The 26295-nt window shown below is 43.2% G+C and overlaps 1 protein-coding gene across 3 annotated transcripts; it reads left to right on the top strand.

The window, feature by feature from the left end:
* Window positions 1-1026: 1026 nt before the first annotated feature.
* CFAP53 (cilia and flagella associated protein 53) lies at window positions 1027-26286 on the top strand. Of its 3 annotated transcripts, none has more exons than XM_037374116.1 (8): window positions 1027-7052; window positions 8349-8578; window positions 10833-11006; window positions 17435-17738; window positions 21596-21814; window positions 23394-23610; window positions 24114-24216; window positions 25710-26286. In XM_037374116.1, exons 1-8 carry the CDS (start codon window positions 7032-7034, stop codon window positions 25930-25932), a joined length of 1491 nt encoding a protein of 496 aa, XP_037230013.1. In that variant the 5' UTR covers window positions 1027-7031; the 3' UTR covers window positions 25933-26286. The 3 variants fall into 3 exon arrangements, with proteins under 3 accessions (XP_037230013.1, XP_037230012.1, XP_037230014.1); XM_037374115.1 differs by lacking the exon at window positions 1027-7052 and adding an exon at window positions 7364-7439; XM_037374117.1 differs by lacking the exons at window positions 1027-7052; window positions 10833-11006 and adding an exon at window positions 7364-7439.
* The last annotated feature ends 9 nt before the right edge of the window (window positions 26287-26295 follow it).

Raw genomic sequence — 26295 nt, 5'->3', positions numbered from 1 at the left:
CCTTCATCCAGCACAGACTGATTTGTCACCGTCTCATGCCCATTTTTTCAATCACATGCACAACAAATACAGCTACAATGCTGGTTTGGACACTCATACACCAGTATGTCCCAATCACTGAAATGTGAGGCTGAGCAGCCACAGGGAGAGAGATCTGAATTTGGTGACAGCAGAGGGCTGCAAACATCGCTTTCTTTTCATCGGCCGAGCCCTGTGCTTTGAAAAACTCACTGAAAGTGTAGGGCTGGCAGGCAGGGGTTTGTTTTACCAAGGATGCTGACAGCCTGCACTGAGCTGAACTCAGCTCTCCACTATGCTACAGGATACAGCGATAAATTTCCCATCTTTATCCCTTCTCAGCAAAAATATCTGTGAGCCAGTTTCCTTTGGGGGACACAGATTTTGGAGGGGTTGTGCTGAAGTAGCTCTCCAGCAGAAAATCACGGAAAGGGAGATTACAGACAGTCTCTGCCCACAGCCCATCAATTTAAGCCATGGCTGCTTTGAAAGGCAGCAGAAGGGTCTGTGCTGGCTGCTGAAATCACAGAAATCCCCATGCTGAAAGCAAGGTAAAGCCAATCTCCAAAACTAAATTCCTTTAAGAGTAAAGATCAGTGCGAAGTCAGACCTTGGTGACTGCTGACAGAGCTCCTCTTGCCAGGAAGCCTGTCTTTGCTGTGATAATTTCGATTGCAGCAATAAATATTACAAGTGTATAAATGTGGAATATTTCTTCATTTAAAAAAAAAAAATCAGCAGTTTCATTTTTTCCTTACAGCATGGCAGGCTGAAGTGTTAATAAAGAAAGGAAATCCCCTGGAAACGGTTTATCTTCATAATTTTCTAGGAATGACTGGTCATCTGGGAGAAATATGAGTGAGAATGGAAGGGCAAATTCAAAGTTTCATTTGAAATAAAATGTAAAGGAATAAAAAAACCCCCAAACACCAAAGAAACCACCTTGTTAGCCAAACCTCATGCATCTTTAATATCAAAATATTGTTTCCATTTTTGTAGCTTGTTAGTTCTCTATTTTATTTAAAAATAAAATAAAGGTAGTTTCACAAGGAGAATGAAATAGCATTCTGAATCAAAATGTTGCCACTTGTATGTTGTTATGTTCAAAGTAAAATGTTATTAAAATCAATGATGGCTGGTTTGTTATTACAGGTGGTCTAGAAAGAAATTTGCCAGAAGAAGGATGTGCCCATAGGAACATGTCACAGCCGTCACAGGCAGCCCTGGTTATGATACTCAGCACCACTATCTACCAAAGGTCTTAAAATCAAGAGATCCCTGTTGAACATGGGATTTTTAAAAAGCAGTAATCAGGAAATTTCATAGACAACTTCAGAAAGAGTAGGGGAAAAGGAAAATAAGTGTATCTAACACAGTAACAGAAAGATAGCCTAAAAGGAGGCTCAGTCTCCAGAGCTCCTGTCTGTTGTCGGATGTTTTGCCCTGGATGAATTGGTTGGGTTTTTTAGGTTTCAGCCTGAAATTCATTTAGGAAACACGCTGGGAAAACAAGTTTTCTGCTGATACATTTCTTTCATGTTTTGCAACATGTAAGCTCAACAGTTTGCACTGGAGACATAACATTTGGTAGGAAAAAGATCTTTTTCCCTTAGCCGCTAGACATCAATGATGTAAAGATAAAAATTCCCTTCTGCACAGCAAACAGTGTATCTGAAAATATCTCTTTGGTTTTCTTCCTGCTAGAATAAACAACTTGTCAGCTCTCGTATTTTCCAGAACCGATTCTCTCCCATTAAGCCTCGTTTTTCCTGAATTGCCTAAATCCAATGTTTTTAGCTGTGTTTAGCTGTGGAGGAGACGGGAGCCCTCTGGCTTCTCCTGCAGTACTGTGATGTTGCTGACTCACTTCCAGCTTGGGATCATCCATTGCTGCAGATCTACTTCTGCCACAGGAACCATGCCTGAACCATCTGTTGCCCATCTGCTTCTCTTGATTATTCCTGCTCAGGTAGGCGACCCTGCCCTTGTGCTTTCTGTGCTGCATCTGATTTTTTCAGCCCTTTCCTCCAAATACTCATGGTCATGTGGAAACTGTCCCTAATCCAGTCCTAGGCCTCACAACCTCCACCTGCTCTCCAAATTTAAATTCTTTATTCTCTCCTCCAGGTTTTTACTGAAATTAACCCCCTCAAGAGATGGGTGCAGAAGCCCAGGTGACAGCAAATGATGGGTGTCTGTCCATGGGTCAGGGATTGCTCTGGATGGGCAGTGGGGATGAAGCCACTGTGGGGTGCCAGGAGGTGTTAAAGGCCTTATCATACGATATTTATTGCTTCTTTCCCCACAAGGCCTGTTCCCCGTCAGAAAATGAAATGAGATTAAAGTGAAACCATTTGTCCTTGACAAATCTACCTTGGCTGGTATTCATCTCTGTTATTTTCTTCTTAGTTGCTTATGAATGATTTCCCAATTACTTATTCCATGGTCTCTTTGATATTTTTCAGGAACTGAAGTTAATTGGCTTGTAATTTCCAAGCCCTTCCTTTTTCTTTTAGAGCCTATATTCCTTGCTTCTCAGCCTGCCAGCACCTCGCTTCTCTCCCAGCACCCCCATTGCAAACAGCTCAGAGAGGCTGGAATCACTTTTAAGTCCTCTAGGATAAAGTCCATCACACAAAATTAATCTGAGAACAACTGATGTATAAAACCTCAGTGTAACCTGCCCTTTCCTCATTTTTCTGTTGACTCTAACCCTTTATCCCTGCCTTCTGCTGTGCCAGCTGCTGATTGTGCTGGACATTTTGGTGACCAGTGGTGCAATGGGGACAGAAAATCAGTCTCCTGTGATTGGCATGTGAGGATGACACAGAAGCACCTTTCATGCATGATTTCTCAGAATCGTTTGGATCTCTTGCAAAGACCCCCCAAAAAAGTGGGAAGGAAAGTTTACAGTCAGCAGAGATAGATTTCTAGCTAAAATCATTGAAACAATCCTTTATGGAGATCACAAAATTAGAAAAAAGTTAAGTTTTAAAAACTCAAAATTCAAATACTTTCAGTTCCTCTTTAAATACTCCAGCTGGGTTACATGCTCTGTTCTTGTCCCAGTTGTGAAAAAACATTTACATTTTCTCATTTTTACAGTAAGGGAATTGTTCCCTCACAGACTTGAAAAGGCAAGGACTTGACATGGCTGTCCATCCCACACCAGCAAAGAGCCTCCCATGGCAGCTGCATCCACTGGAGCGTTCACATGTGAGGGTTTGCAGTTTAAACTTTGCCGTAGCACTAAAACATAGAGTTTTGATTTCTACCATACTCGAGTACTCTGCTGAGCAGGTACTACACTGCACCAACTCCAAAGCTGTGACTGTAGCGACTTCAGGTCTCATGCTTCACTCTGCTCCATCAACCCTGATGAGCTGGGGCAGGAATTTTGATGACACCACTGGTCTTTACTCCACTTGCTGGCCTGGTAGCCAAGGGCAGCCACGTAGGACATAAGCAATGAAACCCTGAAAGATGCCTGGTTGGTTTCTCTGTGATATTTTGTTGTAGTTATACAGCTAAAACAACTCAGAGATGTTTTGGTCTCTGGATCCCAGTGGCGGCAGCGAAAGGTTGGCACCTGAAACCAGATGAGGCTGTGGCACTGCATCCAGCACAGGACTTAAACCAGTAGCTTGAGGGGACTGCACTGGGTACCAGCAAGCCCAGGTGGGAGGGCAGTCTTCCCAGTGCAACCTGGAGCATCCAGGGTAGAGAAGAAGCGGCCCGAGGAAAGCACTGGTGAGCCATCTGTTGGGGTAAGGAGGGTAGGAAGGACCACAGGCAGCTTTTCTAAAATAAGTGCAGTTTTTAATGGCTGGATCCATCCAACTGTGTAAATCCGCTGGTGGGGCAGCCCTAAGATACACTGTGTTCATGATGACCTTCTCATACTGAGATTATTCACTCGTCTTTCACGCTGTATTCCCCTTTTTGTGGTTACTCTTTGCTCTTCCAAGGTTGAGAGAAAGAAAGGAGAGTAACAACTTCTGTACTTGCCCATGGGTGTGGGAAGAGGAGAGCAGCTGATCTTCTCTCCCACTCCCTTCCGCTGTGAGGACTGGGGGTAAAAAAGAGCATTTGTCTGATGGCGCCTTGCTCAGACACGGTCAGGAAAAGGCTCTGATCTTTGCACTTCTATATTTACACCATAACAACCAAGCACGTTGTTATGTCTTAAAATCCCGTGCAAGCAGCTGACACCACCAGTCAAGACCAAACATAGACTTGTCCCACCGGTTGCCTCCTTTATTCACTCAGAAAGTTCGCAGATCTCTTTTCAGCTCCTAATAGTTGAAAGCTGACCAACTACTTTTGGGCTCCAACTCAAAACTTCTCAGCCCTCACAGGAAGCTCAGAGTTGATTAATCATTAAGAATTACTCATCTCCAAATTATATGCCAACACTAGAAGCTTGCATGCTGCCACATAATTCCATGGGGAGATACATGGCTGCAACAGAAACGTGCTTTATTACAGATAACCCCGAAGAATGCCAACAGTCGACGCTCCTTACAGCTGCACAATGAAACATCTGCAGGACTCTGAGGATGCAGAACTTAGTACCAGCACAAATTCAAATTAATCATGAAGGTGAGAGCCAAGATGTGAGGCTGCTTTCTCAGGGGAAACGGCACGTTCCTGTCACAGTGAGGCGTGAGGGCTGCATGGCTCTGTGTGGTGCTAGCTGGCAGGTACCGGCTGTGACACACAGCTGAATGAAAGGTTTTATGTTTAACTTGCATTTTTAATGTACTTTAGTAGAAGTTCTGAGCTTTGCTACTCATGTGAACCATGCCATTGGAGGCATGTTTGTGATACTCTCCTATCCCTATTCCTGACTCAGCCAGTCACGTGGATCTAAGCAAACCTCAAGCCCTTCAAAAAAATGAATAAAACTACACAAAAGACATAAAACGTAGCAGTCATGATTTCCCTAAGCAAGTATTTTGAAGATTGCCTGAAGGTGCCGGCAGGAAGGATTAGAAGGGAGCACGGCCACAGGAACCTGAGACAGTCTGGAGTGTGACCAGTGAGGAAACCCCAGGTGAATTCAGAACCACAGAGGAACTTGCAACTTCTCAAAGGCCCTGCCGGGGAAGCCCAGGGCATCTGCAGGGGGAGAAGGATTTTTGATCCTGCAGAAGGAAGGCACCTGGTGTGCCCAAGCTGCTGGCTCATGCAGCCACCACAATCTCACAAAAAAGGAAGAGGCAGCCACTGTAGGAAAAGTTTTGTCTTTTATGAGGGGTGGGGATGACTTTGGTTCCCTTAAATTGAGTTATTTTTTTATTCTAGAGGAAGAAGTAGAAGGTTTATTTTCAACAAAGAAAAGGGGGAATTGCTCATCAGTTGTTATCAATCAACTTCTTATACTTCCTCAAAGAGGAGAAAGGCTCTACTGTCCTGGCTGGGTTTTCCCAGCACAGGTTTCACTCTTGAGAAATGGCTCTGGTTTGCCATGTTGCTCTAACTCATCACACGGTGCTGTCCTTCCCTCTGCTCATTCTCAGCCCTCCCCTCATGCTGGCATTAGTGTTCCTGCAGCTGAGCCAAGGAAGATCAAGCCCAAGGACCTGTGTCATCCCGTGATCGGGGTTTAGCTGCATGAGCTGTATCTTTGTGCTTGTCTGTCTGAACAGGGAGAGAAAGGAGAGGCAACTCCATCCCTTTTTGTGGTTGGCAGCACTCCACTTAAAAGTGATTTGAAACCTTGGCCCACATCTAAAGCTCTGACTTCTGTGCAGTTGTTGACACCCGAGTGTCAAATGGAAGTTCTTCCTGGAAAACTCCTTGGCTGTTCCTTAGACAGAGGTTTCAGGAAGGAGAATTCAAGGCAGTAAACCCAGGACAGATCATATGCTTCATATATCCTATATATATGTTCCCCCAGTGACGAAACCCTGGAGAACACCCCAGTAAGCAGGATCCCCTTTGGCACGTAATTTTAGAAGAATCTGTTTTTTCATCTAACATTAAAAAAACCTCCAGGTCACAAGCCATCCATAATGCCTTTGGACTAAAATTAGTGTTTTCAAGAGGAAATATTTTCAAAGCTGGTCGAGGGACTTCACAGAAGACATTACTAGGGGGATTGGAGGATACACACCCCCCCCCCTTTTTTTTTTTTTAAGATTTCAAACAGATGGAAGTGTGGCACATTTCTTTACTGTCTAAATTTATTTATTAGCCATAAAATTGATAATGTTTTTGTGTAAATGTTAAGACTGTCGTGACATTTCCCATTTAACACCCCAGAAAATGTTAGGCAAAACTATAATATATGAAGAAATCCAGCCCTCCCAACACTTAAACATGAGAGTTTTCAGGGGAAAATCCACAGTTCCCTGCTGTGAAGTTATTTCCTTCTCCTAAACATCTCAAAGACTAAGTCACAACAGGATGATAGTGTAAGTCTTTGCTGAAATAAACTCAGAGGTTCCAGTTCAAGCACTACTGCAGTGGTGTAACACATAATCCAGTGTGTAAAAGCTGTGTATCATACAGCTTGCTTTGATTGTGCAAGGATCCCATCACTGACACCTTAAGTATTGGCACTGTGGATTTCAATTGGATGAGAAATAAGCCTTGCAGTCTGCTTTAAACACTGACCTTTCCTCCTCTGGATCATTTTTTCACCTTGTTATCTGTGAGACAGCAAAGTTCTTGGCAGTTATCTGTGTTCCTGGGCTTCAAAGCTTCAGCAACAGCTTTTTCCTGTGACTTCTTTGTGGGCAATGAACTTGGAAGCAATCGTTGATCCACAGCCAATATTTTATTTCCCATTTTCCTCCACGCCAGGCAGCTCTGGAGCCCATCCATCAGCAGGCCACGTACCAGCGGGAGGCGTCTACAAGGGCCCTGCCCATCCTGACCAGAGAGCTGATGCTGAGGGGTTCAACAGCTCCCATTCTGCCCTTTAAACTCGACTTTCCTTTTATCTGCTTGTTAACGCAAAACTTTTTCGCTCTTGTCCCATCTGTGCCAGTCGCTGCTCCCACTAGATGTCACCAGTTCACAGCGAGGTAACGTTACACCGAGGGGCACCGGGCACTGGGGGGATGCGCAGCAGGGACAGGGCCCTCGATGCTCCGCCAGCCTTGGAGGAACTGCAGCCTCACAGCTCAGCATCTGCACGGCTGCCCCGCGGTGGCTGCGGGCCGGGAGCGGTGGCACAGCCTGCGCAGGGCGGGCCAGAGGCAGGCTCACCTCAGAGCGCCGCGGCAGCGCCCCTGCATCCTCAGCCCTGCCAGCGGGCTGCGCTGCGCACCCCTCCCCCCGGCTGCGCGTCCCCGGCGTCATGAGGTCACTTCCGCCGCGGCGCGTTGCCATAGCAACCAGCGGCGGCTATGGAGGCGCGGCGGCGGCGGTGCCGGGAGGTGACCGGGCCCGTCCCACACTCCTTGGCGCTGGTGAGGGACCGCCGTGGGGCGGGTGCCCCAGCCCGGTGCCGAGACGGCAGGGCCCGCTGAGGGGAGCCGGGAGCGGGCCCCGAGGGATCCCAGTGCTGACTGGGGCAGGGCCCGCTGAGGGGAGCCGGGAGCGGGCCCCGAGGGATCCCAGTGCTGACTGGGGCAGGGCCCGCTGAGGGGAGCCGGGAGCGGGCCCCGAGGGATCCCAGTGCTGACTGGGGCAGGGCCCGCTGAGGGGAGCCGGGAGCGATGTGGGGTGCGGGTCCCAGGGGTGCCCGGTGCTGGCTGGGGCAGGGCGTGCTTGGAAGACGCAGCAGCAATGTATGGTGTGGTTCCTAGGGGAGCCCGGTGCAGGGCCCACTGAGAGGACCCGGCAGCGATGTGTGATGCGGGTTCCCAGGGCAGCCTGGTGCTGTGCGGGCTGGGGGCCTTGGGAGGACCTGGTGCCATCCATTGTGAGTCCCCTGGAGAGCTGGGCCAGTTGTGCCTGTGTGGGGCAAGGTCACCCCTTTAGGGGTACACAGTCCCTGCATATGCGTGGTGGGGTGTGGCCGTGTGTGAGGAGGCGTTCAGAGCCTCGGGAGCTGTGCCCTGGAGAGGGAGGTGTCTGGAGGTTACCTGTGGTGAGAATGTTGGTTTGGTATGTTTGAAGCACACCATAAACATCCCCTTGGATGTACAGGGTAAGATTTAAGCTGTAGCCTGGGCAACAGACAGGTGCTGGCACCTGAAGGCATTTCATGTTTTTGAACTGATGTTGTGCTCTTCAAGGCTTGTTGGAATTTACCCCTAATTACCCAGAACTCTCATAATTTGATGTTATGTGCTTATTACATCATGAATTCAACTGAAAAAAAACCCAGAATAACTGATTATATTTTCACCACTGATACTCTCTTTCTTCTACAGAGAGCCAAGCCTCCTAAAGACCAAAGAAGTGACAATTTTTTCTTGGCCCAAAGGCAGAAAGAAAAAGAACTCCCTGAAAATGCTGATTTCTTAAAGCTGTATAACCAGTGTCGCAACGTCTGTGAGTGGCAGCAATGCAATGAACAAAAATGGCTGCACAGCATTGTACAGAGAAAGGTTGATGCGACAATGCAGGAGTATCTGGCAGGAATTGATGGGAGAAGAGAGAGGTAGCAAACAAGTAGCTAATACCACTGTCTGCCCTACTATTTTCAACTTAACTGTATGTTTAGAGGAATTATTACAGGGAAAAACACTCAGCAGAGCTTAGTGTTGTACATTATGCTGTCCGTTGGGGTGTGGTATTTGTTATTCATTGTAACAGGAAGCATGGGCATGCCTACTTGTCGGTTAAACAGCAACATGCGTAGAGCAAATGGCAGCTATTGGGCTCTCTTACTAGTACTTATCAGTGAGCCAATCACTAGAGATACATATTCAGACACAGTAGTACCGTTTACATTGCATTTAGAGCCTTGTCTGCTAAATGCTAGATAAAAGTATTATAACACTTCCATTGTTTATTATTTTTTTTTTAAGTACAAAGAACACTTGTATCAAAGTGTCAGAAGCTCCAGCTGCTGGGTGTAACTGGGGGTTTTGTTGCAACCTCATCAAGCCAATGTTTAGGTCCTACAAGTAATACTTCGCAGCATGGGCAGTTTAAAAAAGTAGAAATTTTCCAAAAGTCTTTCAAAAATAATAAAGGTGAGGCATATTACTGTCCTGTAAAGAACAGAATTGTGCTGTGGTGATTGCAGGAAAAAAATCATATGGTTTAATTTCTCAGTTATTCTTTCACATTAAGTGACTTTAGAGCTGTGAAGGTCATCAGTTCGGTATCCTGATCTGATGTGTCTTCACAGGAATCATACACCAATTGCACAGAATCACTGAGGCTGGAAGGAACCTCCTGAGATAATCCAGTCCAACCCACTGCTCAACAGTCATCTATAGCAGGTTGCCCAGGATGCTCTCCATTGGGGTTTTGCTTATTTCCATGCATGGCAACTCCACCACCTCTGTGGGCAACCTGTTCCACTATTTGACCACCCTCATAGTAAATAAAAAAGAGTTTTCTTGTGTTCGGGTGGAATTTCACATGTTTTAATTTGCGCCCATTGCCTCTTGTCCTGTATCTGGATGCTACACAGAAGAAGTCTCCCTTTTCTGCCTTCCCCTGCTTCAGATATTTATATACATTGATAAGATCTCCGTGAACCTTCTCTTCTCTGAGCTGAACGGTCCCAGCTCCTTTAGGAAATATTCTCCTGTCCCTTAATCAACTTAGCGGCCCTTCACTGGGCTTGCTCCCTGAGACTGTATCTTGCTTGTGCTGGGAAGCCTACAACTCGGGATGAGGTCTCATCGGTGCTGAGAGGAAGGATCACCTCTCTTGACTTGCATAGCTCAAGACGATGTTGGCCGCCTTTGCCACAAGGGTGCATTGCTGGCCTATGTTCAGCTTGTCTGCAAGGACACCTAGGTCTCTTACAGCAGAGCTTCCTACCAGTAGCCAGTCAGCCACCAGTGTGCACCAATGCATGGGGTTATTCCACCCCAGGTGCAGGATTTTTGTTGAACTTCCTGGGGTTTGTTCTTATTTAGTTGCTTAAGAATCTTTATGCTGTTTTTGCAAGGAGACTGGGCTCAGTAAGGGGTGAAGAGAGTGCAATTCAGTTTCCAGAATTGGTCAGTCTTTGGCTTTGCTACTGTAACTCCCACCAGCAGTGCCAGTGTAGGTCCATAGTGCTCTTGCTCATGCAGTAGCAGGGGCCTACCATTGCATAAAATTGAGAGTGATTTCCCAGAGGCCACTGTGGCATTCAGGCTGGAATCCGAGTTTCTGGATTTCTTAGCCCCAGGTTTCTTTACTGCTAAGATTAATCGAGAGGTAGAGGGTGTGTTTAAAAATTTTGACATGATTTTCTCATCAAAGATCTTTCAGGATGAAGTGGTTTACAGAGTGATGCTAAAATAACAAAAGGTAGGTTGAGAGAAGATACAATTGTAGATGCATAGTGAAGGGTGATAAATACCAGGGAGGGATTATGCTGAAGAATTACAATGGTACAAGATCAAATTGATATCAGCTGATGACAGATGTAGTGTGGAAATTAGAATAATTTGTTAATGAGGAACTGGCATTCTAAAGCAGCATTGGAAATGGGTTTGTAAGGTAAGGACCTTAAATTGTGTGAGGACAGCATCACTCACATTTTGCTGTAAGATTTCCTCCCTGGGCACAGCAGGAATGATCCCCGAGTTAAAATTTGATGTTCCCTTGGTTGTTCCCTTCTTTGGCATTTGCAAGAAGTTTTGAAAAGAGCCCAGTACCCATTTTGTGCTCATAACAAATAAAGTAAAACTTTATCATTCAACTGAGGAATTGTTTTAGCTTTTATTTAAATGTTTTCATTACAGGCTTCGTGAGCTTCTGGAGGCAGAGGAAAGTAGGTACTTCGCTGAGATGGAGGCGCTTGGAGAAACAGTACAGGAGAAACAAGCAAAGATGAGGGAGCAGGCAAAATTACTGAGAGAGAAGAGAGAAAAAGAAAGACAGCAAGTGGTGGCTGAAAAACGAGAGCAGCAGTTCAGGTAACACCAGGGAAATATTCTATAAAAGAGAACTTGAATATAAAGATGCAATTTAAGAACAAGGCAACAATAGTAAACTAAGGAAGGAAAGATGAATGTGATTGAAATGATAAACAAAAAAAATAAAATTAAGGTGATTTGGATAGAAGTGTATGAGCTTTGCCAAAGGTGAAAGGTCTCAGCTATGTTGTGTGCAGTGGAGTATAGTCTTTTTCTGACTTCCAGTGAAGGAGTACAGCTTCTAAAGACCAGGGATCTAAATTTGCAATGCTGCAATGCTCAGTAAAGTGTGTGAGAAAAATTTTCATTAATAGAGATGAAGGTAACAGGTGGAGAGAACTGTACTGTCTGCATTATTTGATTTAAGTGTTGAGATACCTTGAAAAATTTCTTCAAAGTGATGTGCGAAACTTGCCCTGTGTGAGCATTCCTGCACTTTCACCTGCCAAGTCAGCTATTTTTATAATTCCTTGTTCTGGTGTACAGTTCTATTTTGGCTTTATGTTGTTGGTGTGAAAAGGGTTCATGGAAAGTTAATTTGGCCTAAATCATGCTTATTAAGCTCATACATTGAAGTTCTTTGAAAAGTAAAGATTGTCCAAAAAGTCAGTGGTTTTATTTATTGTATATTTTTCAAGAGTACCAGCTGAAGATAGGGTTTTAATGCAGCCTGAAGTTCTGTGCCAAGATGTCCTGGATGCTGAGCATGGCAGCATCTTTTGAAGACATTAAGATTTGCAGGTACTTATCAGGCCCTGAGGCCTTGGCATGAAATCTGAGTTGTTCAATTCTTGGAAATCTGGTTTTCTAAGGAAGGGATGAAAATAATATTAAAGTAATTTAACTGTAATCATGTGAAGTGTCTCTTCCCAGTCTCCCTCAGTGCTATGGAAATCCACAACTCCTGCTTCTTGGTGTGCAGAGTCTGGGGACGAAAGTGCTTGCTTTCACTTGTGCAGGCTCTGATTAACTAATTTCACAGATAAATGTTTCTTAAAAATGGGGTTTATTGACTTACATGGGTGTTAAGGCTGTGTAGGTACTTCTAAATTCACATGCTGGATTTAAAATATGGCCCTCACAATTTACAATTCCTAGTTTGTTTTCTACTCATCCTACAGTGGTTGAAATGGACTTTTAAAATTGTTTAGAGGTGATGATGCTGGAATACCTTTTATTTTGTACTTGTAGCTTGTCTTACATGCCAAGGAGAAGGTAATCAGCTTGCGATTTAGACATCTAAATGTAGGCGACTGTTGGTATCTTTACATTCACTGGGAATCTGAAATTCTGTTCTAGACGGCAGTTAGAGGAACCTAATGTCATCCTAAAGTAGGCGTGGTCTGTCAGTTGATGTGCACCCTAGGTTCCACCGACTGCATTGATTTGGTTCCCATTGATTAGAACAAGAATTTAGCTTATGTGTGTATTCCTGTTTAGATGCCTACTTTAGTATTTTAATTGCAAATTGAATCCCACCAGTGAATCTCACCATCTGGCAATACATACTTGGACTTTCATACTGCCATTGCCTCTCTTAATGTCTCGGGTCCACATTCTTCCTCGTACAACCCTACTGATGGTTCACATAGTCTCATGGGATCATTCCCATCATCCTTCTGCCTTTCCCAGTGTGCTCTTGGATCTAGGCAATATTTGTACCACATAGTATCTCCATTAAAAGGTGTTGCTGAAGCTTTACTGGTGGCATTCTGCTGGTTTTTCAGTTTTTCAGAGGCTTTGGAGGCAGTGAAATCATCTTTCTTCACAGCTCTTATGAGTGGCAGTCTTTGAGTAGCTTTGCTAATGAATCTTCATCCTACAGTGCAGAGTCCTTCTCTTTGACTGTCCTGATGGAACTAAATTTCTATAGTTGGTTCCTCACTCTGTTCTTCTAGCTCATTCTATTTCTACTTCTAAATTAAGGTCCCTATAAAAACCCAAAACTCTAATAACACCACTGACAGTAGTCCACCTTGCGTCTTGATCATTCTTTTGAAAGACAGATATCCTTCTTCATGTATGTGCCTAGTAATATTCTGAAGTCTTTTCTTCTCTGTCCTTCTCCAATGAGAAAGGAAGTCTTTACTGTGATGATTGATTCTGATTAGAGTAGTAACTTCTAATATCTGAATCTGCATGTATTTGTTGTCTTTACATATCCCCAAATCTGTTTTCCCCCCAGTGTTAGCTGTCACTCTTCCTTCTAAGCCATGTTGGTCCATGCAGAGATCTGGGAGCAGGCTTTGCTGCTCAGGAGAGCAACACTTATTGAAGATCCACAACCAGAAATCTGTGATTGTGTCACAGCCTGTCCTTTAGGGTAGTGGTCTCCAAACATCTTTGATTGCACAACCTTAACAGTAAAAAGAATTTTTAGCACTCACTTCAATACATATACTTATTTATCAATTATAAACTTGAATTACTGTACTAGTATATTAGGTACATTATAAAAACATATACAAAAATAGAAATTATGAGGGTGAGGTGAAGCTGAAATAAAGGGTGTTTTTATTTTTAATGTTATTTATTAATGGTACAAAATATATGTTCTTCCCCCACCCCAAAGGATTGTCTTGCACGCCCTGCTTTGGAGACTGTTGCTCCAGGGCACACCCAGAGGAGCCCTGGGAGGTCCTTTCAGCAGCAAATGGACATACACATCATTTTCTGTTTCTCTTTGCCTGTGGATTTACAACTCTTTTGAATGACTTTCTGAAACCTAATACAGACTTCTTTATATTCTTTAACTTTAAGCAAGGCACTCCACTCTTTTGCAGCTATAGATTCACAAACATGAGGTACAGGAGAACCTGTAGCATACAGTGCTCCAGTACATTATTCCAGAGTACTAAAAGGCAGCTCTTCTATCAGCCATGTGAGCTGGGTTTGGAGCTGTAGCCTGATGGTATAGATATAACAGCTTGTCAGTAGTGGTGTTAGCCAGGAAGAGTCCTTTGTTACAAGGTGACAGAGGGCATGGTCCTTAGACCACTGGAGTCCCACTGAAATTCATTTTCATGAAGGGCTACAACTTGTATGAGAAGATATTCAGCCAGTTTTAGCCCAAGGGCATGTCTGTCATTGGTACCTTTAAAGAAAATTGCAATGTTTTAAAATTTGCATAAAACACCTATTACATCCTCTTTCTTGTGATAACATCAGAAGCATCCACACAGAGAATGTTATCACAGCAACTTTGTACTGCAGCCATAAAATGAATAAATAACAGGAGTGGGGGTGGGTGGGTGGGTGGTGGTGGTGGTGGGAAGATAAATGCAGTTTCTGACTTCAGGAAGTAGCTACATACAGGCACAATTTTAATGTTAAGAAGCTTAGGATAGCAAAGTGAGGAAGAAAAACAGCCATCTGGGGGAGCAGATGTTTATAGGTTGCTGTAAAAGCTGCTTTGAAGGAATTATTTTGATGAAATCAAGCAATTACAGGGTTATTTTATATTAAAATTCTAACCATGCTGAACTTTTGTTTAACTTCTCTTCCCCTCTGAGAATTCAATTAAATTCAGATTAGTTTGTAATCATGAAAAAGAATAACTAATTCTTTATTCCTTCACTGCTGAGAGAACTTTGAACCCATTGCGTTAAGGTGATATAGTTATTTATAATGGTGCAGGATTTCAAATCTTAATAATGACACGTTTCCCTCAGAACATTTGAGAAAGATGTTTTTCATGAGTGTTACTTAGTACTATAGTCTTTAATCACCACTAACTCCTACCCAGGAGTTGGATCGCAGTGTTAAAAGGTAAGAAAAACAGGCAATGATGTGGTATGTTTGTTGACCTGCTTGAAGGCAGGAGCATCTCCTGGAGTGTGCCGTGGCTCACGGCATGCACATCACTCTGCTGTGCTCTGTGTTTGTTGCTGAGACAACCATAGTCGGAAGGTTCCTGTGCCGTACTAGAGGTAAAATAGCCATCCCTTTTCACTAGCCTGCACTGGTGTCTGCCCCTTTGTTACTGAATATCCTCACCCTTCTCTTCTGAGGCTGAGCTAAGGATGGTTCCTCACTCCAGGGGCAGTTCCCCTGTTAAAGGATCGAAGCCCAATTCCAGGAACCCAATATGTGGTTAGAGGATGTGGTCTGTCCTTGGGTTGGGGGAGAAAGTGCTGTATGTGGCAAGTTTTATCTTACAGAGACTTTGGTATTGATGAAAGGGGGCTTGACAGATTACTGATGTTTCTTCTCAGTCAGGATCAGGTAAGAGGCTAGAATTACCTTCTGGATGTCAAACACAATGAGAATTTTGTTTTCATGGCACTGCTCTCCCTTCTATTTTTTGTGTATAGTGCTTAGCACCTTCCACCACAGGCTCCAAGGCATTAGGTGCTTTACAAATAGAGGATGGAGAGAGATGCCCTTGGCCCCAGAAACTTACAGATGAAATGTGAGGCAGCAAACAGTGAAAGCTGACAGGAAGAAAATGTGGCAAGGCCTCTGCTTCTGCATGAAGTTACAGGTCATGGATTGTGTTCTTTGGCTGTGTCTCACTCCTGCAGCACCAAGGGGCAACAAGGTGTAGCAATCTTTCTCCTCTGCAGTCACAGCTCTGATTTTGTACTGCTCCACTGTAAATTTGACTGGTTGGATGGCTGTTGCTGTGGCACTGAGAACAGGGTCAGTGTGACTTTTGGCACTGCTGCTTTTTCTGCCTGTCAGCAGCTTGTTCAGCTGATTTTGAACCAGAGGAGAACTTTTTGGGGAAATGTCCTGTGGTTTATAAGCCCTAAGTAATTTTTATTAGACTGGCTTAACATGGAGTTTTATTGGTAAAGCTTTGGACAATCTTCTAAGCCAGTGTATAATTATTACACACTGGTGGTTGCCTCCGCCACATACTAATGATACCAGGAGCTGTGCTCATTCTGTGCTTGTTAGGAGGTGAGTAGGAGGTGATGAAGGAGTAGTGTCAAGTAGAAGCCATTATTCTAGAGCATAATCCTACTAGTTTTAGGGCAGAGATGATTTATAGGCCACCAGTAACAACCTGTGTTGCTAAACTCTTTCCCTGTTTGCCTCATTGCCAGCGGATATAGCAATTGCCTTAGGTAGAGGCCAAATTTCCATCCTTTCTGTAGCCTCTGTGGAGGTGTGACACCCACGGCCCCGAATAGAGACTAACGCTCCTATTAATTCTACATGCAAAACCCATGCCAGGGAATATAGATGTGGGTTTAGATGGAGACAGCAGCTATATTGGACTGAGGAATCATTTAGGGAAGTGAAGACTGCAAAGACAGATCCTTGGAAGAGTCACAGAACATGAAAAAGCAAGCCACCAAATGTCCTGCTTTTAGTGCTGGTAAACCTCGCTTTGCTTTTCAGTTAAAAAAAAAAAGATCTTAGGCAATGGAATCAATTCAGGTTTTGTTTCATTGCTGCAGTTAAGAAAATTAAATAACTGTCCTGATATGGTGACTGATAGTACTATGAGATAGTTGCTTGATGAATAATTAATATTTTTGCTACACAGGATTGTCAGCTAAATGTATAAAGTAATAGTATTTCACGTTGTACAGGTAACTGCTGCTGTCATGCATCAGTTCAATGTACTAGTTTCACATTTTGATTTTATGAAAATCTATATCCTTGTTATAGAACAGAATTAAAATGCTTGTATATTGTTCAAATTAAATATTGTTCCATAGCATATGTTGATCTCAATAGTGCTTTGTTTGTAAAAATTAAAGCAGAATCTGTAAATAGTTGAGTGTTCTTCAACTGAAGAGATAAATACCTGTTTATATGTAAGTCAGTTGCAGTGAGTAAATGAAAATTGAAAGCTGCATTATTTGTCTGACTTTATAGCTTCTCCAGACTTCTATTGCAACTTTTCTGAATTATCCCACAAAAATTCATTAAAAAATTAATAAGTTTCTAGTGGTTCCTCTTTAACTGTGTAACCTAATTTTCCACGCTCAAAGTATTTTCTGAATATGAATGAGCTTTTGAGTGACTAAAACCTATTCATTTGAATAAAGAGCAACCTACGTGTTTGAACAAGCATAGTGTACATATTTTGTATGTTTAAAAAGGGGTATGTATATACACACAAACCCCACACAACGCATGTTCCAACTACATGTATACATTTTATATAAAATACACGTTGTATGTATATATTATGCATGTATATATAGCTGTGTTTGGTGGTTTGTTTTTTTTTTTTAACAAATGAAAATATAGGACCTGCTCTTCCACTCACTAATATCAAAACCTCCATCAAATCAGGCTCTCTGTGATTCCTTAGGCTTCACAAGGAGTCAGTGTTAGACCAGGTATAGAATTTGGCACCCTGAGCCAAAATCCTTTGAGTAGTTCTGAGCTGGGAGCCTTCATCCATCACACACCTCCAGACTTGCTTATTATTTGGAGACTTTTAAAACTTTTATGTTGCCTTTCAGAGAACAATGTGAGGAGCTCCGTGTACATTGGATGAAGAAGCATCAGAAGGAATTGTGTGCAGACCAGCTGGCCCAGCTAGCTCTGAAGGAGGAACTGAAAAAGCAACAGAAGAAGAAGGAGCAGATGTTTGCAGAGCTTTGGAAAGAGGATAGGTTGGCTCAGGAGAAGCAAGAGGCGGTGAAGATGCAGAAGTCAGTGGAACAGAATCGGCAAATCCTGAATGCGCTCAGTGCCCAGGTAGCAGTGCTCAGTGCTCGCAAAGAGGAGGAGAAGCGGCTGAAGGAGGAAGAGTCTCGGTTGCTGGTAATTTCCATATAATTTCTATTTGGCATTGTGTGTAAGGCCCTCCTAATGATAGGCTTACTAGATATTTAGATTAATCCATACCTTATTTGTATCTTCACTGATTCCATTAGTATCTGAGACTGCCCTATTATGCTAAGCCTCTTTTCCAGAGCTGTGGCAAATGCATTCCTGTTTACAGAGGGAAATACATCTTTTGAAACTTTGCATTGTAAAGGATTTTGGCATTCAAGACCTCTCAGTGCTTTTGTGGGAAATAGAAATGTTTTTAAGCTTTTGCTAGACATCTTTGCAATTTTCTGATTTCCAGTTTCCTGTGGGATAGCTAGAGTCTTGTGTCCCAGCTGTAATGCATAACACTAGATCTCAGACCATGATATATATGTTTAATCATCACAGTAAGTGCAATGGTAGGAAGCAGCACGAGTGTGCTGCTCCCAGAAGGGAAGGTGAGCCAGAAGCCAAAGGTGACAGCAGGGCAGGTGGGTAAGCTGTCCTTTCCAGCAAGAGTCCCACAGTACCCAAAGGAATGGAGCAGAGCAGGTCTGCTGACAGTAACCAGGGTTGTCATCTAACAGTCCAAACTGCTCGGCAGGTCTGTAGTGATGAAGTCCAAGATGAAGCCAGCAAGTCAAGTCAGCAGGTCTGAAGCAGGACAGACCTCAGGCACAGGCATACCTGCAGTGTAGGTTACTTAGGCAGCACCAAAGGCGAGAACCTGAGCCTAACTGCAGCTCCCAAGTGACTTCTCTCAGCCCTTTCTCACACTGCTCTTTCTCAGCTCACTGATTCAGGGCTGACGTCAGGGCTGGCTGTGAGCACAGGCAGCCAAGCCGCTGCAGAGAGGTTGCAGAGCCTATTGGTACACTCAGGACCCTGACACATACTCGAGGAGACACATTGATATGAAAAATTCCAACTGCTTATGCTCCAGCTGACTGAATTTCAGAATCTAAGTTTTTAAAAAACAAATTAGCAAGCAGTGCCTAAGCTTTCTCACCTGTTAGTGCTGGCTGCTGTTGAGTGTCACATCCCAGGAGGCGTTTGGCTACCTTGGCCCAGCTGTTTGACTACTACCCTCTTTTTTTCCTCAGCTCTCCCCAGTCTAGGCTTGCTGTAGTGGTGCTGACTTTCATGGGGCTTGCTAGTTCACAGTATTTTGTGTTGACTTTGTGAGTTATGGGAGACTAGTTCAGACTTGGTCTTTGTTTTGTGGCTATTTACATGTAGTTGACTGAATGATCACTCAGGGTACTCATTCAGGCACTGGAAGCTGATGTTAGCAAGATACATACTTTACTGCTTTTTAAAATTAATGAATCTTAAAGCTTTGAAAATCCTGGCTGTAAAACAGTAGAGTCCTTATTTCAAGCTAGGCTGTGATGTTTCACTTATTTAAAAACATGCAGAATAATATTATTTTCTTGTAACAACTTTTAAGGCACTGCCAAACCTCCCAGGCAAAGACGACTTCTACGTAACTGGCCTTTTCAGAAAAATGCTGTTAGAATAGAAGACTTTGTAGCTTCCCCTGAAGACAGTTGCGTTGGGCTCTGTCAAGAGGATAAATTTCTGGTGAAGTGGTTTAGTCTCTGGAAAACAAGCCTTCTTCAAAGGATCTGTAAAGGAGAGTTTCTGTATTAAAAATGGGATGTAATCCTTTTTCAGCAGAAGAAAGATGTGACAGATGGCCTCATTACAAGTTTCTCAGTGCAGTGTTGGTAGCCTCTAATGATCAGGGGTTTTATCTGGGTGAAGGACACAGTATGGGTAGCTAAGTTTCTCTGTGTGTAGTAGTTTCTTCTGGTTGTTGCAATGGACATGGATTAGTTAGTAAACCTAAAACTTGCACCTTGTCCATGATAGACTATATGTGTGCATCAGGGTATCTCAGGCTGGATGACAAAACAGCCAGCAATTTTTGCATTAGCTACATTACCTACATAGCTGCCTTCCCCTCCCGCCGCCCCCCCCCCCCCCCCCCCCCCCCCGTCTTTTTGCTCTGTTAAAAAATTGTGATTTATTGAGAAGGTAATTGAAATCGTGTTATTCTGGCTGTAGTCTCACAAGTGCTGGACTTTGGTCATGGCTTGCAGATGGATGGTTGGTAACAATTTCTTTGTACTTTTACAGTGTTGTGTTACCCCATCATGTAAACTTTCATAGAATAAGCACCATGGATCCCATCCTTGGCTACTCTCATACAACTTCACTGATATCAGAAATCAGCCTGAAACATGTGCCAACGTGGCCAGTAGACTGCTGTTTCCACTTTCAGTCTTCACTGTTCAGAGTTTTTTGGATTACTTATTCTGTGGCTCAGATAATATATACTGAGTTTCAAAACTGTTTTACCAGCTTCTGAAAGTGAATTTGACCATGCAGACAGACAGCAAAGTCAGCTTTGGCTTTGAAATGCAAGAATCAGTGAGTGCTCTATGTCCAGCACAACAATTTCTGTTCCTTAGGAAGTGCAGCTTGTACTTCCATATGGGGAAGATGAGGCCTGCTGTGTATGACAAACCTGCTGATGCATTTTAGAAGACTTACATTACAAAAGAGACATTTAATTTTATAACAGGTTAACAAAAACCTGTGTACCTTCAAGACTGCTGAAGCATTTGTTTCTGAGACCTGTAGATAAGTAAATGATGGTTATGTACTGTTTTATGACTATGTTTGAGTGCAGTTGTGCTTGTAAATGCAAATGCAGGTTGTTCAGGAATTATGTTACGTTACTTTATTGATGCTATTTTGGGTTTGTTTTTTCAGCTAAATAGTCTTGAATACACATATACTTGTTTGATTGTGAATACACGTTCACAATTTTTCATTGGTTTTTCCTTAAGAACTCAGCTTTACTGTCCATTTTTCTGTTTCTTCCAATATGAAGTAGAATGGTTTGAAGCTATGGAAATTCAGTAATTGCCCATCAAAATATAAGGATCCAATTACTTACTTTGTGCAACCTCATGTCCAGTAGAGACATAGTGCTCTGAACATCCAGCACAGATGCAGGACAGATAATATATTCAGAAACAGGAGGAACACATGGCTCTATTATTGGTTAGTGATAATGGCTTTGTGTGAAGACTTGAAGCACTGAGGGGCTGGAGCGTGCCCAGAGCCGGGCAGGGGGCTGGGGAAGGGGCTGGGGCACAAGTGCTGTGGGGAGCGGCTGGGGGAGCTGGGGGGTCAGCCTGGAGAGGGGGGGCTGAGGGGAGACCTTCTGGCTCCCTGCAACCCCCTGAGAGGGGCTGGAGCCAGGGGGGTCGGGCTCTTCTCCCAGGGAACAGGCGACAGGACGAGAGGGAACGGCCTCACCTTGTGCCGGGGGAGGGTTAGGTTGGGAATGAGGGAAAATCCCGTCACGGAAAGGGTGGCCAAGGCTGGCACAGGCTGCCCGGGGGGCTGGCGGCACCCGCCCTGGGGGGATTTATAACACCTGTAGCTGTGGCGCTCGGGGCCAGGGGTTAGCTGTGGCCTTGGCAGTGCTGGGTTAGCGGTTGGACTTGATGATCTTAAAGGCCTTTTCGAACCTAAGTGATTCTATGATTCTGTATGTGTTTGCAATGATACTGATTACAGATGACCGCCTGCTTGAAATATTTGGAGAACACCAGGTATTCCAGTGTTTTGTATTGAAGTGCATGCGATAATTAAAGAGAAAAAACCTGAGTTCTAATGGATGATATGCTAAAATGTTCATGCTTTCTAACAGATGATGCTAATCCTCTAATGTCAGCCAGAAAGGCTTTAAATATTTATCTTCTCTTTTCAATGTTCCAATCAAATTCGCTCTAGCCATCCCTTAGGTATGCAATGATTCTACAAGCTGGTTATTATTACCGTTATAGGAAGAACAGCAACAACTGCTTAAGCTAGAAAATGAACAACTTCAGATGGAGAAACTACAGAAACAGAAGGAATGCAGGGATGCATTGCTCAGTGCAGCACGAGACAAGAAGAATCATCTTAGTGAATTAAAACAAGGTGAACTTGCCCTAGAGTTGAAGATCCTAGAAAAATCTCTTCAGGAACCTCAGGAGGACGCTGAGGAGAAAACAAAAAGAAAGGTAAGCGGTGTTCATTGTGAAGTTGCGGGGTAGCACCTCATCTAGACTAATTATGTGGCCCTTAGTGAACTGCATAGTATAAATGAGATCAGACACAAGCCCTTTTCTCTGAAGAAGTTGCTGCTTTTGTTGCATGGCCTGTTGCCTCTCCTGCCAGCTCTCTGCTTCTCAGAAGAAGCTCATTATCTGTTAAAACCACAGTGAGTGCTAGACAAAAGAAGGGGGCTCTCAGGAAATGCTGGAATCTTGTCTCTCTGTGCTGATTTCATTGTATATAAATCACCTGAGCTTTTTCATCCTTATACTGTACGGTTTTAATGGAGGTTAGAAAAATATTTTTTGTGTCATGGATCTGATTTATTGAATATTTGTAACTGGCAGAAGAAAGTAAATATTTAACTTCTAATTCATTAATACTAAGAAATAGTTGTAAATCTTTAATAGCTGGATATATAGATGCAAAACCTCACGTTAAGTGTCTTGCAGATGCCATGAAATGATGGATATGTCTGTTACTTCCTAAATTTTAAACAAATTGATTATCCAACTTCAGGATGAAAACAGGTCTCAGGGCAACTTTGAGACAGAGCAGGGAGCTGCATTCATTACTCTGCTCAAGGTATTTGGAAGCTCATGTAGTTTAGGGAAGTTGTATAAACTCACTGTTAGACCATGGCACAAATTTAGAGGAGATGATACGTATATTTATTGGATCCAAAGGCTTCTAATGCAGATGATGGCAAGTAGTCTGCGATACTGAAAAATCAGAGACAAAACTCTCTAATACCCAGTTTGGAGTGTTAGAAGGCGGGCATTCTTTATTTTTGGCCCTGGATGCATGGGGGATAAGTTCTGCTCAATGTGCATACCGACTTTCTTCACTGTTTATCTTTATATGGCCAATCTATGCATATTAATGACACTTCTGAGAAACTATTGTCACATTCATTACAGTTCCAAGAACTACTTAACATATCTGCACACTTACTATGCGTGTGTGGTCTAATGGGTTGGGGGTCCTCTGGTGGTCGTTTGGGACATCTTCATCCTCTTGTTCATCATCTTCCTCTTCTTCTTTTTCTTTTCATGACCTTCTCTTCTTCTGGCCCTGTTTCAGCACTCTTGGCTCATGTCTTGGTTTTGGACTGGTTCTTATCTAATCGGTAGCTAAGCTATACAATGCAGCGTTCTACTAGTAGCTAAACTGTAATACAGCCTTGCATAGCTTGGGAATGTCATGGATACATTAGTTGCAATGCTTACAGTTAAGCACACTGGTAAAATTACCCTGGTTATCACCTGGTTAGCTGTGAAAAGTTTGTAAAATCTGTGTTGTAGGCAGCTGAGCTGCTATGAGGGAAAGGGTCACTCTGTATTTGTCCTGCTCTTATGCTGTTGTCCAGGCACTGCCAACTGGCCAGGAAGAAGATTCTGCACAGCTCTTTCCCATGGCAGGGTTTGGAATGGAACTCTAGGCTCCCAGTTCCCACGATGGCCACAAACCACCACTTCTCATTATGTTTTGAAAGGCTTTTTTGAACTAATTAACTCAGATCTGCAAATGTCTGTGTGCTTGCAGCAAGAGCTGTTGAAGGAGCAACAGACTTACCTGGCACACCTGGCTCAACAGCAGGAAGAGGAGAAACAGCGAGAAAAAGAGGTGGACAAGCTCCTCGATGAAGAGATGGCAAAAGTTTGGGCCAGGAAGGCTGAGCAAATGCGATTAGAAAAGGAGGCCAGAAAGCAGCTACTGAAAGATGTCCTGAATACAAGACAACTACAGATTGAGGAGAAGTGTAAGTAATAACAGCTCTCTGTCTGTGCACTGAACCTACTGCATGAATGCAGGCTGTGGCAAAGACAGAGGGGGTATGACACATGTCTTTTGGGAAGACCATCTGGCCCAGCATGCACAGGCTGTATGGTTGAGTGGACAACAATGCTACTCTCTCTGAATCTGCATCTGAAACTTTACTCCTACGGGCATTCCTTGCACTAATTTCCTATTGCTATCTCCAGAACAAAGCTTAGTAAAGTAAGGCTTCCATGAGGAAGCAGTCATTATTATTAATTATTGTTATTAATAAGTTCTGAATATGAGATCTTTTTTATTTGAGTAGATGAAAAACAAGCTAAGAATATACTTGTCATTGTTTGTGTGCTTCTTCAGAAGCAACAAAACTCAGGCTTGCTGTTTAGGCTACTTGGCTTGAATTCAGTTTTGCTGTTCCTTGAAACTTAGCAGTGCTGTTACCTTCTGAAAATTATTTTTTTGTGTTTTGTTTTGGTCTTTTTTCAGTGCAGAGAAATGCAAAGGAGCAGCAAGAACTCGTTCAAGAGAGGAAGTTATTAGCTGAAGCAGTCGCAGAACTCAAGCATACAGAAAAAGAAAGACATGCAAGGTATTTTTCTTTCATTTTATTGCAGCTCAATCTTTTAAGCTTCTGGGTAGGCTAATTCTCATTTTCAGGTAAGTCTAAAGAGCGCTGGGTGGGCTTTCTTCTTTTCAGGGAGCCTCTGCAACCGTGCAGCCTCTCAGTTCTGGACTGCTCAATAGCAGCCCTATTATATTGCAGTTGGTATTAAATCACTAATTCTGATCTCATTCTACAAGTACTGGCATTTCATTAAATATCCTTGTTTTGGGCTTTTGGGACCATCGTTTGACTTACATATCCCCCCATATTCCAAGCTGTTACTGTGAGTTGCAGAGGTTTGGGGAGGAGGGTTAATGAAAGGTTAGTTTGTTACTTACCTGGGAGAACAAGTGTTTTCAGGCTTATTGCTGAACTCCACCCACACACATGCCCTAAACAATCATATAGGCAGCCACCAAAACACCAGGCTGCTGCGTGTAACCCAGCTGCATGGGATTCTGCTTATCTCACAGCTCAGGGTGAGAATATAGTTATACGCAGTAGCTGAAGTGTTCCTCTGGGTGTCATGCAAGGCTTAGGGCAGAGGGCCTTAGTTCACTTATTCCATTTCACTTTTGTACTCCTGCCCTAGCTCCACTGTATTTGTACAATGCCCTAGCTTGTCTGTGGGAGGTAACCAGGTAGCTCGTTCCAGAGCCAGTTATCTGTTGTGTTCTCTGATGGCTGCGTTGGTAACAATCTCCTGGCTACAGGAGAAATCTCACCCTTTGGAAGGAAACATGCTGGGCTTCATTTTGGTTATGTTTCACTCAGCAAAGATGGCATTCAGTGGTGTCAGTGTTTGTGGTTCAACGTGTTGTGTTAGTGCACAAGTCTTGACTAGACTGTTGGCATTTTAAGTGTCTGTGTGAGTCTGTGCGACTCCTGCTGCAGAAGTGCCTGAACACGTAGGTAGATTTCCACTGCTTCTCCAGAGGGTAGTGAAAGTACTATATGAGTCTCGAGGTAGAATGGAAGAATGATTTCTTCTGACAGCCATTTCCTAGAATATCAGTACAAAGCCAAAGCAGGAGCCTGCACCCTGCCTCCCCTGTTGGCAGGAGCTTGTAATCTTCAGAATGAGGGAGTGGAGATGGGGTGTACGGCTGTAGCAGCAATGAGCTGGGAAAGGACTCAGGCCTGACACTCATTCTCTGTCCTCTTGCTGCCACTGCGAGGGGCAGTGAAGGGCATGGTGGTTACGAGGAGTTTTATTCATTTTTTTTTCTCTCTCTCTTTTTTTTTTTTATAAGCACTGATTTTGCAATCTGCTCTATCGAATACAATTAATTTTCTAAAGATTGTTTAGGTTAGCATGTAGTATTTGGTTAACAGAGTGGTAGTTATTCTTAAAACCTAAAAGGAGTTTTGGATGGTTCTTTATGGTTGAATGCTAACAGATTAAATAATAATAAATAAAAAGTTGTTTATTTTTTTACCCACACTTCATAAATAATCTATCTGCATACTCTTTCCAGAAAAGTAAAGGAAGCAAAAGAATACCAAGAACAACTCATGGCTCAAATTGCGTATCGACAACAGGCCCATGATGCTGAGGAAGAAGAGAAGCAGCGAGAATATGAATTGGGTCTATCAGCAGAGAGAGCTTACCAAGAAAGGATACAGGACATTTTATCAAGGCCTTGTGAGAAACTAGCAAACACCCATCCTTTGAGAAGAAAACTAACGTCTAACTCTTGAGATCAGTTACTATGATATTTTAGCTCACTCAGTTGCCTTTAAAAACATTTTCTACGGATGTTTATAACTGACTCGAGTTAGTGCCTCTCCACTGTGATGCTCAAATTATTTAACTGGAAAATACAAGAAATATTATTCTAAAAGTTATTTTTTCCCCATGGATTTTTTTGACAAAATGACTGATCCAAATCAAAGCGTTTCACCTTTTAATACAAGAATACTGTATGTTCTCTGCAGTATAACAGTGTATTATTATGACATGAATGGTATGTAGGCGTTTTTTAAGATCTGGACAAAGAAAATTTGTAGAAGAGTTTCAGCAAACTTTTATTAAAATGCCTTTCCAACTGCAAATATTTGCAG

The sequence above is a fragment of the Falco rusticolus genome, chromosome Z (genome assembly GCF_015220075.1).
Source record: "Falco rusticolus isolate bFalRus1 chromosome Z, bFalRus1.pri, whole genome shotgun sequence".
In the NCBI taxonomy this organism is placed as follows: domain Eukaryota; kingdom Metazoa; phylum Chordata; class Aves; order Falconiformes; family Falconidae; genus Falco; species Falco rusticolus.
This window is presented reverse-complemented; position numbering and strand designations above follow the sequence as displayed.